The 14,056-nt window shown below is 48.1% G+C and overlaps 1 protein-coding gene across 1 annotated transcript in view; it reads right to left on the bottom strand.

Annotated features, from left to right (window-relative positions):
• Window positions 1-14,056, bottom strand: part of ANO2 (anoctamin 2) — a 342,407-nt gene that overhangs the window by 24,797 nt on the left and 303,554 nt on the right. The window contains 3 exon segments of the mRNA XM_021092435.1: window positions 11,656-11,694; window positions 11,697-11,756; window positions 11,759-11,799. Of these exon segments, the coding sequence (XP_020948094.1) occupies window positions 11,656-11,694; window positions 11,697-11,756; window positions 11,759-11,799 (140 nt within the window).

The raw sequence follows: 14,056 nt of genomic DNA, 5'->3' as shown, positions 1-14,056 counted from the left end.
TATTACATGGGGATATTTTGCCTGATCTACTTGGATAATTTTACAAGTCAACAGAGCTGGAGGAGATCTGCCCTTAGGGGGATAGCATCCCCTAATTCAAAGCACCTCAAAATCAGGAATCTTGGCCCCTGGGAGGAGGGGGCAAGAGGCAGACTGTCTCAGCTCAATCAATACCGCCGAGGTGTCTGCAGAGCTCTGACACAGGATGATGTCTGTAGAATCCAGCTGCCACTTGGTCTTCAAGGTCCTCACTACAGGTTCACCTCTTTCATTCGCTATTCTTCTTCCTTCATCATCGAACATTTATTGAGCACCCACTGTATATCAGGCCCTGTGGTCAGGTGCTGTGAAGGAATAAGCCACAAATCCTGCCCTCAGGAAGCTCCCTTCACAATTTAGTGAGTAATCTCCAGCTGAATCACTCCTATATTTGATAAAATGGTGGTAAAACTTCATCAAGAGATTCTTTTGGATCTTGTCGCTGAACTCCTCTTACAGGAGTAATTCCAGCCTATACTGTTATGCCAAATTCCACTCTGTAGAAGCCAAAGGCTGAGCGTGTCCAGAGGCCTTTGCTCGCAGCTCTTAAAGCAACTAAAGAATTTCCTCCCCATCAGGCCCTGAGGGAAACACCTCACCAGGGTTGAGAAGGGTCTGCGGCAAAGGAGCTTTGAAGCCCCGCTCTGGGATTGGGGACAGTGATGATTAATGTCATGGCCTGCTCCAGGGCCAGCTTTCTCCCCTCCCCTCGGCACTGGAGGCGGGGCGGGGGGGGGGGGGGGGCTACGCTTGAAGTCCTTCTTAGTAAGCTCTTCAGGAAAAGGGTTTGATATTGGAGATTCCCTCGAAAGCTTGCGGCCCCCCTCTCGCAGGTTTTTGCAGACTAATCCCTCCCTCTCAGGTTTCTCTTTGTCTGGAGCCAACCCATCCCCTCCACCAGCAATCCTGCCTGGCTGGCCGCCCCCTCCCGCCCCCTCCTCTCCTCAGGCCAACGACTCCCAGCTTCCCTTTCCCCTCGTCCTGGCCCCTCCCCCAAGGCCTGCCGGGCCCAGGTTCCAGCTCAATGTAGAAGAATGTAAATATAATACATTTCTCCCCACCACCTCTCAAGACTGATGACCGGCCTCGCCATTACAACTGACAGGCCTGGAGTGGGGAGTGGGCTCAGCGCCCTTCCTGTCTGCATGGGTGGTCCTGGGGATCACGGGGAAGGAAGCTGACAGCTGAGAGCAGGACCAGGGATCACCATGTCAGGCACACCAGAGGGAGGGGGCAGCTTTGGTTTCACGGCTCTCATTTTTGTTCAAAGCCCAAGACAAGGGCCCTTCTGGGATTGGGGAGGTCTAGCCCTTTGGGAAGGAAAGAGGAAACGTCACCCCGCCCCACGCCTCCCTGGCAGCCCACGTTCCCACAGGTCCTGATGAGAGTCTCTGGTGGAATGGTCTGGAATGAGGCTCCAGCCTCAATTCCACTAATGGTCCTGTGCGGTGACTTGAAGCAACTTGCATCACACCCTGGGCCTCTTGGTTTCGAGGTGCACCATCCAGCTGGGATGTGGGAACTAAGATGCTGGCGCTGGAAGGGACCCTGGGGGTGACCTGGCCCTGGGGCTGGAAGGTCTTTATTCTTACGAAGTCATTCAATGAAAGATGATTCTGCACATCTCTCACTTCTACAGAGGTAGCCAGGTCTTGTGCCTGCAGAAACCTCCCTGCTCCCTCACTCGCAAGGAATCTGGAAATGTGAGAAGGTGAGGGTGACACTGACCCTGCGTTACCTTCTATTTTTAAAATAGATCCGTAGCAGTAGAGCGCTACTGGTGGCATGTTACACAATAGTTCGGACCACAGGCCAGTGCAGAGATGGGTTGCATCTCTGGAAGTAAAAGCTCATCATCGGGTCTAATTCCCTGTGACGCTGAGGAGGAAATGGGGGCCCGGACAGATGCTGTGACATGTCCAAGGTCACCCTGCTGGATACAGGCAGAGCTGGATTCACCCCCAAGACCCCTGACACCCTGGGAAGGTGGGAGGAGAGAGATTTTCCCACGGGGATCATCAGACAATCAAAGGGGCTTTGGAGACAGAGCCCCTTGGAGGCGGAGCAAAGAAATTGGAAATCATCACGTGATTCATGCCACCGACTCTGAGGCATCCACAGGGATGGCAGAAACTCATCCCCGATAAGGTCTTGGCGCCTGTGGGCTTCGGTCTTCTCTCCCACCAAGCTACTTCCCAGCACCGCTACCTGGGAGCTGCAGAGTTGGGCTCATGTTACACCTTCTCTTATTTCCCTGGCTTACTCCCTGGAAAGGAGCACAGAACAACAGGCCTTGGGTGGAGGAGGGGAGAAGGCAGAAGAGAAGCGGGGCAGGAGGCATGAAAGGAAGGGGAGAGGAAACTAGGATAACCACCATTCTCGCTTATCTGGTCTCTGAACGGCCAGCCTGTGCATAGACAAGAATGGACACTGCTACAAGTAAGACGGTTCCAGCCTGGATAAGACACAGCGAGATAAGTTGCACCCTCGCTTGTTCAGTCACCCCTTTGCAGGTTTATCCAACACGTTTTCAGGGCCCTGCAACTCAAGGAACCTGCCCCTGAAGCTAATTACCAATAGGCAGCGCTGTCTTGGGGGAAGCTGGTCTCAAGCCCTGTGGGGGAAGGGACACAGGGCTAAAATCCTAGGGAAGAGGGGAGGGGTGAGAGGACGGATGGGAAGGGACCCTTTGAAGAGGGGGTGACACAGAACTGGTTTTGGCCATGGGAGTAAGAAGGCCCAGGGAGTTCTGGGGCCAGGGGAACATGCACACTCAAGAAAAAGAGTGACGTGTAGGCTATGGGTGGGGAGTGGCTGGCAGGGTTCTTTTTGGCGGTGCCAAGAATGTGTAAAAGGGAGTTCCTGTCATGAAGCGGCAGAGACGAATCTGATTAGGAACCATGAGGTTGAGGGTTCGATCCCTGGCCTCGCTCAGTGGGTTAAGGATCTGGAGTTGCCGTGAGCTGTTGTGTAGGTCCCAGACAGGGCTCGGATCTGGTATTGCGGTGGCTCTGGTATAGGCTGGCAGTTGTGGCTCCGATTGGACCCCTGCCCTGGGAACCTCCCTATGCCGCGGGTGCGGCCCTAAAACAAAAGACAAAAGAAAAAAGAATGCGTAAAAGAACCTCTGGGTAAATAAATGGAAAAGATATCTCACCAAGGCCTTGTTCAGGATGTACCCTGGAGGTTTCTGAACACTGGATGATAAGGCCAGCCCCATCTCAGAACAGATCCAGAGGGAGCGAGATGCTGGCGGTTGTGAGTAGGAGGCTAAGAGGGTGGACAGAACGGAAGGAACTTCCAGAGACACAGAGAGGTGTAGAGGCAGCGGGTGAGTGAACAGTGACACTCCGGCTTCTCAGCCAGGGGCCTGGAGGGTGATGAGGCCACAAATATGGTAGAGAACTCGGAAAATAGTCACAGAACTAAGTCTCTGAGCAGCAGGGCTGAGGAATGTTCTCTGCCCTCCAGGGATTCTCTTCTGGGCCTCCTCTGACATCACAAATCAAGCTGGAGAAGGCAGTTGGGAGACAAGGCTCTTGTTCTCAGTGCAGACACTGTTCTGCCTCCGTAGGAAGTTTCTCGAACCCAAGAAGTTTGGTGAGTGAGCAATTGCAGCAATGGAGGAGGAGGAGAAGGGACAAGGCTCTGTAACGCACCTCCGCGTGGTCACGCGGGACCTGCAAAGACCCAGCCTCTGAAGCAAGCTGAGGGGCTGCAGTTTTGCTGTGACAACGGGGCCTTTCCCGTAACTGCTGGCCCATCTCTCTTAGCCCCAAGACCGCAAGTTCCTGGAGGGCGGGGCCTCCTTTGCTGACTCTGCGCCCAGGTGCCTGGCACAGGCCCTGGCTTAGCACTGCCCCCGGGGGTGGCCGGGAGGGGGCGCTGCAGAGGCCAAGATGTGAAATTGGAGTTGAGCTCACCTCCAAGTTGGGGGAGGGCCCTGTACTCTGCCCTCTTCCACAAATGGCTGGATCCCTGAAGGCAAAGGAACAAATTAAAACCAGAAGTGACTTTTCTTGGAGGGAAACCCTGATGATAAACGTGGCTCGCCTTGGTCTTGGGAGATGAACCCTGCTGCATATAAAATACGTATAAATACATCCACCAGAAAAGGGAGGCCGGCCCTAATAGCATGGGCTAAAGAGCAGGGAGGCCGCTATTTCCCTGCCAAGGAAAGGAAGGGCAGTCAGAATGCCAGGCAGTCGAGAGATGGCTTATTAATGAGCACTTACTGGGTTCCGGGAGCTGGGCTGAGCGTTGCAACTACAGAGGAATAGACTCAGTATGTGCCCCAAGCACTCCTGTTTCCCCCCTGTACCAAAGCAGGTCCAGGAGAGAGGAACTGAGGGTGGGAGAACTGGAAAATGCTGCTAAAGAGGCGTTTGAGCCTGAGCAGCTCAGTAAGAACAGCAGGCAGGACAGCACAGGCGGTGGAGACCCACCAGCCACGTGCGCACACACGTGGCTGCCCTTGGATACTACACTGGGGGTGTGAACTTTGTCTTAAGAAGTCAGCAACTCATGCTGGAGGATCCTGAGCAGAAAAAACAAATGCTCTGGATTGCATTTTAGAAAAGTTATTCGAAAAGGTGAGACGGCAAAGCAGAAGGGAGAGTGGGAAAGGACGCAGTTAGGATGCATTCAAAGGAGGAATGGTGAGGACTCATGGAAATCCACAATTCTTCTTCGTACAGACTGTGGACGAAGAAAGCCACCTGCTCGATCCGTAAACAAAGGACCTTGCGCTGTCAAGCCACTGCAGCCCTCCCCCGTCCCCAACCGACTGTGCAGTCTGAGGGGATTCAGGATGGGGAAAAAAAGGGATCTGGGTCCTAAACAGTTAAGGTGCATATCAAAGGAATGATTTCAATGAGCCCAGACTTGTATCTTCCCATACAGAGAAAAGCAGTAAACTCATTAACCTGAGATGTCCAGAGAATGGGATTCATAGATACACACTGCTATCGATAAAACAGAAAACCAACAAGGACCTACTGTAGAGCACAGGTGACCATATATTAAGTGTTTTGTAATAATCCGTAAAGGAAGGGAATCCCATAAAGGAAGGGAATCTGAAAAAGAGTACACACACCACACACACCCACACGCACAAATGCACACCTGAATCACTTTGCTGTACACCTGAATCTAACATGACTTGTAAATCAATTATATTTCCATAATTTTTTTAAAACAGTCATCTTTTGATGTTCTGACTACCTGTTTTTGGTTTTGTTTTTATAAAAACTCCTGTATATCTTGGCTCCTTCTTTACCGCTTCAGAACAGCCCTCTCCGAGAGCCTGTTTCCTGGGCTTAAGTCCTCAGCACGTCTGATGACTAAAACATAATTCTCAACTTTTAGGTTGTGCAATTTGTTTTCAGCCGACAAGGCAAGTGGTGACATAAGAAGCCGTGGATAAAAAGGCTCTGAACCATAGGGAGCAGCCCTCTCTCCAGCCAGAGGTGATGCAAAGTCAGAGAGGAGTCACAGAGAAGAAGACAGGGTCTATACCCGTTCATGGAGGTGCCTCCTGAACCCTCAAGTTCAAATTTGCGATTTCGCGAGACAGCTTGGATGGAGCTACAAGGCGTCTCTGGGGAATGGACCTGCCCCATGCATTTCCATCAGCTGCAAGATTCTTACGCGTCTTGGTGGGCACAACCAGAGCAGGGGAGATGGCAGCTCTTGGCCCTTCAAAACAATGATCTGGCTTTTACTCCAAAAAAATAAGGAAACGTGCAATCACCAAGGCACCTCCTTTCCCATTCCAGTTTAACAGGATTGTAAGCTCCTGGCTAAGAAAAATGAGATTTCCTGTAATGACAATGTCAATGACAAGAAGAAATTCATCTTGTCACCCATATGAATGGCCTGAGGGCCTCAAAGCCTGGGCTGCATTTAAGAAATCAGAGGAGGCTCCAAGGGGGATAACTGAATTCCTGAGTCAGGAAGACAATAGTGATCTTTTTTTTTCTTTTTCTTTTTTTCTTTTTTTTGGATGACTAAAGGAACAAAAGTTTGTGGGTTTGAGTCAAATGGATGACAAAAAGAGCCCCTGTGAGATGCCAGACTTGACAAGTAGAGCCCTAAGGCTGTAGGGTTCTCTGGAAGGATGAGCATCTTGCAAGTTATATCTCAGGCTTCTGAGTTTGATTCTTCGATTTTCCTGGAACCTCGTGCCCTCAGGCTTTAAACATTATGCCCAACCTTACACTGATGGGATCACTACATTCAAGGCTTTAAATCGTTTTTAGTCAATTGCTAGATTAAAAAGAAAAAAAAAATGGACTCCCAACAATGGCAGCTGATATCCATTGAGAGTGTATCCAGCCAAGGACTATTTTTTAATGGCTCCAGATTCATCTCATACTTCCCAGAAGCATCCAATAGGGTGCTATTTTCAACAAAGCCACTTTTTTAGAGAGGACATTGGGCCTCGTTGACTGGAAGCATCCAGCCTGGAGTTTTGTAACCAGTCACAGGGCACTTAGGATTGGAAGCCTGGCATTTGACCCTGGAGCCCACCCCAAAGCACATTAGCTCACACAGCTGGACGGAGCCATCACTGGGTGAAGTCTATTCTGCAGCCCAGTCTTTGACTATACATGGGAGCAAGTACCTCCTTAAAGGGTGAAGAGGAAAATCCAAAGATAACAGGAATGAGAGATCTCAGACTCAGAAACACTGTCTTTGCACTTACATAAAATATAAAATAAACCAGTCATGTCTCTAAAATGATTGATAACTTGGCAAAATGGTCTAAAGGGTTGACCCAGCTTGGAAAGGGCAGGTATGGTCCAGGCTTCCTTCTCCAGCCAAGGCTGAATCAATATCAACCTGAATCACTCACGAGACTGTGCTGGTCTCCAAACTTGTATAAGTCTGGTGCCTTATACATGTTTCAGCAATGAAACCATGAATGAATGGGCCCACTTAGTCCTATACCCCCCTCTTCCACTTGCTGCCCATTTCCTCAAGGGAAACAGAGCTCATAAAAGTCATAGCATTGACCAAGACTTTACAACTGCTCCCTAAGGTCTGACGCAAAATGCAAATTTGTCAGATGTTCTTTCCAGCTCGCAATAATCCCTGGTCCTTCTCTGTTCCCTCCTTACCCCAAAGCCACCATTGGCTTTGTCAATAGCCCCTCATGGCCATGACACTCTTTGGAGTGTCCTTTGCCTTGGAATCCTCTCCCTGATTCTGATTATTAATATGTAAACCCTCAGAACCAAAGAAGAATCAGGGATCAGGTCCAATCTCCTCCCTGGAGCTGGCCATCTCTTTAGAACATCCTTGATCCACCACCAACCAAGCCCGGTTTGAACAAGATCCTTTGCTCTCCCTTTTTTTTTTTTTTTTTTTTTTTTTTTTTTTGGTCTTTTTGCTATTTGTTTGGGCCGCTCCCGCGGCATATGGAGGTTCCCAGGCTAGGGGTCGAATCAGACCTGTAGCCACCAGCCTACGCCAGAGCCACAGCAATGAGGGATCCCAGCCGCGTCTGCAACCTACACCACAGCTCACGGCAATGCCGGATCCTTAACCCACTGAGCAAGGGCAGGGACCGAACCCGCAACCTCATGGTTCCCAGTCGGATTCGTTAACCACTGCGCCACGACGGAACTCCTCTCCACTTAAAATGATTAAAAACTTATCTCTTAAGAAACCTCTCATTAATGGATAAATGCATTAATTCCCTCACTGGTCTTTGTTCACCTGACATACCGAGTGCCTATCATTGTGCCAGGAAAGTGCTGAGCTCTGGAGGATGTGAAAAGTCATGGTCCCCACTCACCACTCTTTAGAATGTACCAGATGGGTCTTCAGAAGAAGAGCTATATGGGCAATATCACCATAATTCTGCAAGATACACCATCAGCGTGTGCGCCAAAGGCAATGCTGGGACAGAAAAGCAAATAGTAAATGATTCCTCTCAGGAGGAATGGGGCTCGGTCCAGGAAGACTTTGCAGAGGAAGCCTTGTGCAAAGCTAAGTCTTCTTCTTCTTCTTTTTTTTTTTTTTTCGGTCTTTTTAGGGCTGCACCCGCAGCATATGGAGCTTCCAGGCTAGGGGTTGAATAGAGCTGTAGTTGCTGGCTTATACCACAGCCACAGCAACACCAGATCCAAGCCTCATCTGCGACCTATGCCACAGCTCACGGCAACAATGCATACTTAACCCACTGAGCAGGGCCAGGGATTGAACCTGGTCCTCATGGATGTTAGTCAGATTCATTTCCATGAGCCATGACGGGAACTCTGCAAAGCTAAGTCTTAAAGGACGAGTCTGGAATATCCAGGTCAACGAGGTGGGCATAGGGGGCTGGGACTCTCAAAGTGACTGCACAATGATCATTCTTTCATATCACTTGACTTCAGGGCATGAAATAATTGCATCCATTGGAAGACTGTTTCATACATTGTCTGCAGTGAAGGGAGCTGGTCTAATCCTTTCAGAAAGCAATTTGCTTAAATGAGGCAAGAACCACACAATGGGAGTTCCCAATGTGGCTTGGTGGGTTAGGGCCTGATGTTGTCTCTGTGAGGATGTGGGTTCGATCCCTGGCTTTGCTCAGTGGTTTAAGATCTGGCATTGCCACAAGCTGTAGTATGGGTTGTAAATGTGGCTCGAACCCGCTTTTGCTATGACTGCAGTGTAGCCCTGGGAACTTCCATATGTCCCAGGTACAGCTGTAAGAAGAGAGAGAAAAAAAAAAAAACAACACAATGGCCATCCCTTAGATCTAGTCATCGCATCTATAGGAGTCTATCTCAAGGAAAGAATTACTAAATGTGGAAAATATCTTATATGCCTGAATGTAATAATACTGAATCATAGACATATGAAAATGGAAAATGAGCCTCCAGTGCACTTCACTGAAGATACATAAATAAATGATGATCCATTTACTGAAGGGATCATTGATTATGCATCCACTTGTTTTGAATATCACATGCCCAGCTGGAAATATTTATTCATGTAATGCTAACTGTAAAAAGATAAACAATTTGTATATGGTCATACTTTAATTTTAAAATCATATCTGTTACTCAAAAATAATAAAAAGAGCCTACGAAATGACACCACAAGGCTAAGCAATGTTGGGCTTGAGTGAGGACAGTCTGGGAAGACCTGTCCCCTTCTTTTCTCTATTTTCAAACTTTGTTTCATGGTTGTTTTGTTCCCTTATAACCTGTAAGGAGTTCACGTGTTTGTTTGATCTGTGGAGTGAATTTCACTCTCTACAGTGTTGGTGTGAACTTCCTGCAGAAGCCCCCGAGTCTTCTAGACCTTGTTTCCTCCCTCTTCTCATTACTGGGTGACTGCCTGAGTCAGAACCCGTAGGCGCTCTGTTCAGTGACAGTGGCTGACAAAAAGTGTTCCCAACACCTACCTTCTGGGAACTTCAAGACCTTAGGAGAAACATCACACTTGACACTTGACACGGCTTTTGTATGTGCTACACAGCTATTAATTCATGCAATACAATTCCATGAAGTAGAGACACATAAAACCCCTTACCCAATGCCGTCCAGCTGGTTGGGGATGGAGACAGGATTTGAACCCAAGGAGTATGGCTCAAGGGTCTCTACTCTCTCTCTCTTTTCTTTTTTTGCTTTTTAGGGCTGCACCCATGACATATGGAGGTTTTGAATCAGAGCTACAGCTGCCGGCCTGCAGTCACAGCCACAGCAAGGCAGGATCCAAGCCTCATCTGCAACCTACACCACAGCTCACGGCAACACCAGATCCCTGACCCCACTGAGCAAGGCCAGGGATCTAACCTGCCTCCTCATGGATAATAGTCAGATTCATTTCCACCCCGCCACAAAGGGAACTCCAGTCTCTGCTCTTAATCACTCAAAGAGGGAGCTTTGAAAGGGCCAGTTCTCTGGACAGACAGGCAGACATCCGTGTAACACCTGCACAGATACCTGGGTGCTGGGGGAGGGGCTGGGGCTGGAGGGTGGAAGGCAGAGCTACGGGAGACCAGTGTCAGTGCTGCCCAAAGGGAAGCCCTAATCTGGCAGTGATTCCCTTCTTTGAGGATGGCAGCTACGGAATGACATCTGAAATCCGAGCAGTGTAAATACCTGGTTCAGCATTGGGGACAGGTTAGAGGTAGCACTTAGCGAAAGGTGAACCACACCAGAGATTACGCCACAGCTCACGGCACAGGTCCCTGGTGTGTTTACACGAATGGGGTCTTCATATTTTTTTGCTTATCGTTCCTGAGGCAGACATACTGACTTTCTTCTCTGGAGAGTTATTTAGATGACAAAGCGCAAGCTTTGCCTGGAATTGTGGAGACCCAGGGCTAGAACAGGACTTTGCTGACCATCTAATGGAGACCCTGTCCATCCCTGTACCCTTAATACACACACACACACACACACACACACACACACACACACAAATTTATGAACAGGAGGATAACGTCAATTAGAAATAACAAGAAGGAGTTCCCATCGTGGCTCAGTGGAAACGAATCTGACTTGTATCCATGAGGATACAGGTTTGATCCTGGCCTCGCTCAGTGGGTTAAAGATCTGGCATTGCCGTGAGCTGTGGTGTAGGCTCAGATCTGGCATGGCTGTAACTGTCATAGGCCTGCAGCTCCGATTCGACCCCTAGCCTGGGAACCTCTGTATGCTGCAGGTGTGGCCCTAAAAAAAAATCAATCAATCAATCAAATAACGAGAGAGGTACCTGGTACACAGAGGCATTGGTGGCCCCTGTGAAAAGGGATTAACCAAAGGAGGCGAACATTGTACAAACACAGCATTAGGTCTAATGACATGTGGCACTGGGTGACTCTTTCATTGGATCTGACCGATGTTCCTCCATATGCTCGAGACTGAGCAGATGTTTAGATAATGTGCCTGACCTCTTGGTCCTATGTTTGAACTTATGAGTTCCAAGTTCTAGAAACAGGCTTCGCCCCAATAAAAGCTCAGGATTATTCACAATCAACCAAATGTTTGAAGGCAGCTGGCTCAGGTTGGGACACTGCTGATAATGGAGAACTCGTGGCTTCCAACCTGCGCTACACGCCCTCCTGCTTTCAAGCCTTGTTCAGGAACGATGAGACTCCACCACTAGAAATCTTCCTCTCGCCCCCACCCAAGACATCCCCACCATTTCTGGAGAAATGCTGACCAGTGCCCAGCCTTACCCGATCAGAGGAGGGACTCTCCCATACTCTCCTTGTCAAAGATGCATAAACCATGCCCTGAGTGTCAGAGGACTACTTGTCTCTTCCTTAAGGGAAAGTGCATTCTTAAATTTCAGACTCCACTACTGCCCTCTCGTGAGAGAAACCATGAGAAGGAACCTGAGAGACAAAATGTCTCGTTTCACAGATGAGGTGGAGAGGCCCAAGAGGAGGAAGGCATCTTCCTAGTCCCAAGCCAGGGCTCAGCTGCTCCCAGTTCTCCATCCAGGGCTCTTTCTGCCCCATCCTGCTCAGCCTCCATGTGGCACGAAAGTGACACTGTGCAGCCATGAAGCCCAGGAAGGAGCAGAGGTTGCCCCAGTCATTTTCTGATGCTCTCTCTGACCCCTTAGCCAAACCCGCTCCCAGTGGAAGGAAAGACCCCAGGCTCTTACTCATTTCCATGTACTCTGGAGTCAGCCCAGTATATGGTCCAAGCTGTAGTCCAGATCCCACTGCTCTGGATGCTTTGAATGGGTAGAGTCAGTTTCCCCGGTTCTGTCTCATCTTTCAGCTTCCGAAATAGTTTCTTTAGCTTCCTGGAAAAGAAAGGGGCCGGTCACCAAAAGCCTCTGGAGGATAGGGCTTAGGTCTGCAAATAGAAAGGAAAAATGAGCTAAATTTTGATACTGAGGCCATCTCGTATCTAAAGACAGAAAAAATCTCAGGAGACTACTTTTTCAAGACAATCCAAGGAGGTCCTTTGTCAGGATAATAAAAGGATCCCCTTGCAAAGAATGAGATTTCTTCAAACCCAAAGGAACTGGAGTTCCTGCCGTGGTACAGTGGGTTAAGAATCCAACTCCAGCAGCTCAGGTTGCCATGGAGGTGTGGGTTTGATCCCCTGCCCAGAACAGTGGGTTAAGGGCTCAGTGTTGCCTAGGCTGTGTGGCATAGGTCCCAACTGTGGCTCCGACTCAATCCCTGGCCCAGGAACTTCCACATGCCCCAGGCATGGCCATAAATTAAAAAAAAAAAAAAGAAAGAAAGAAACTGAATTCTTTCCGCTGTTTGATAAGCAACAAGAGAGTTGGCCCTTCCTTTCAAATGCTGAGACAGCCCTATTGCTAAGAGGTCACCTATCCATCCTCTTCGTGGGGGAGGAAAGGTGTTTAGAAAGTACTAGAAAGATGCTATCTTCCATGCTCCAATATTTTCATATCTTAACAGCATAAATAGTATCATATGCCCATGAAAGCAAGCTCAATGTTGTCCATCGGGGTGAACTGTATGCCCCTCAAATTCCTTTGGTGAAGCTCAAAGCCCCAGCATGACTGTATCAGAAGACAGGGCTCTTAGGAGGTAATGAAGGTTAAATGAGGTCAGAAAGGTGGAACCAAAGGATTATTCACCTTATAAGAAAAGGAAGAGACGGTGACCTCTCTACCACATGAGGTCACAGTGAGGAAGGAGTCATCTGGAAGTCAGGCCCTCCCTAGAAAACAAACACTGCCCGTCCTTAACTTGGATTTTCCAGCCTTTGGAATGGTGAGAAAATACACCTCTGTTGTATAAGCCCCCTGGTCTATGGTATTTTGTCATGGCTGCCTGAGTGGACAAAGCCAACTGCATACCGAACAAGATAAGAACAGCCCTGCCTCTCTGGGTTGGTAAGAGGATGAAGTGAAATAATGTTTATACCATCCCTAGCCCAATATCTAGATGTTTTAAGCATTCAGTCGATGTGATCTATGATTATCTTTAAGATTAAATGCTAAAATAGGTCAAAGATACAGTCTTTTCCTACCTCCAACTGATACACAATACACAGAGAAGGAAATTAGGAGAAGGAGCAAGGTCCTAGTTCTGCTGGCCAATCCAAGAGAAAACTTCTAGGAGATGGTGGGAAGAGAACTAATGGTAGAGCAGTGAGAACAATGGATGTGAAGAGTTTAAATGGATCATGAAATCCATGCTCCACCCAAATGCAGGAATCCTCCCCACACTCACATCCTCACCGAAGACCACCCAACCCTTCTGGAGCTATTTCCAAAGGAGGGCTCTGGAAACCATTAGGCATCCCATGCTCCTGTTAGAAAGTGTTCTGACAGTTAGTGAAATCCGATCATTCAAAATGATGTTTTGATCAATGTCTTGTCTAATATAATTTGTCATCAAGAAGCTGCAGTATTGCAGAGTGGGTAAAAGTCTGATCATTGATGTTATGACATAGTTGTTGAAAAAGCCGGTTTCACATCTCACCAACTACATTTTCTTGGGAAAGTTACTGCAACTCCATAGCCTTTAGTTTTCTTATCTATAAGATGAGGACATACATGTTAATGAGGCTGTAGGGTCAGTTAAAGGAGATAAACTATGTAACATGCTTCATGTAGATAAACTATGTAACATGCTTTATGTAGATAAACTATGTAACATGCTTCATGTAGGGCTTGGTACTGCTTAGAGCTCCATAATGTATCTATTATTGTCCTTACCATTGTCCTTATCAGCATCATCCCAGGCAGATGTAAAGAATGAGTTGAGATGCACGGAAGCAACAGTAAAATAAAATAGAATAAAATATTGTAAAGCAACAGTAAAATAAAACAAAATAAAATATTGTGTCACAATAAAATAGCAAGAAATAGTTCTGTGCTCAGAAGAAACTAAGAAAAGCCTAAACGGAGGCTAAAGATTCTGAAGCCAAATAGGAGGAAATGACTGAGATCTTGTCTGAGAGTCGAGATAGAAGGAGAGATGAAGAAAAAACATGAAGAAGAGAGAGACAAGAAAAAAGGAAGGAAAAGAAGGGAGGGAGAGGGGGAAAGAGGAAGGGGAGGCATAGAACCAGAA

This window comes from Sus scrofa, chromosome 5 (assembly GCF_000003025.6).
Source record: "Sus scrofa isolate TJ Tabasco breed Duroc chromosome 5, Sscrofa11.1, whole genome shotgun sequence".
In the NCBI taxonomy this organism is placed as follows: Eukaryota; Metazoa; Chordata; class Mammalia; order Artiodactyla; family Suidae; genus Sus; species Sus scrofa.
The sequence above is the reverse complement of the archived record's forward strand: the minus strand, read 5'-3'. Positions and strand labels throughout refer to the sequence as shown.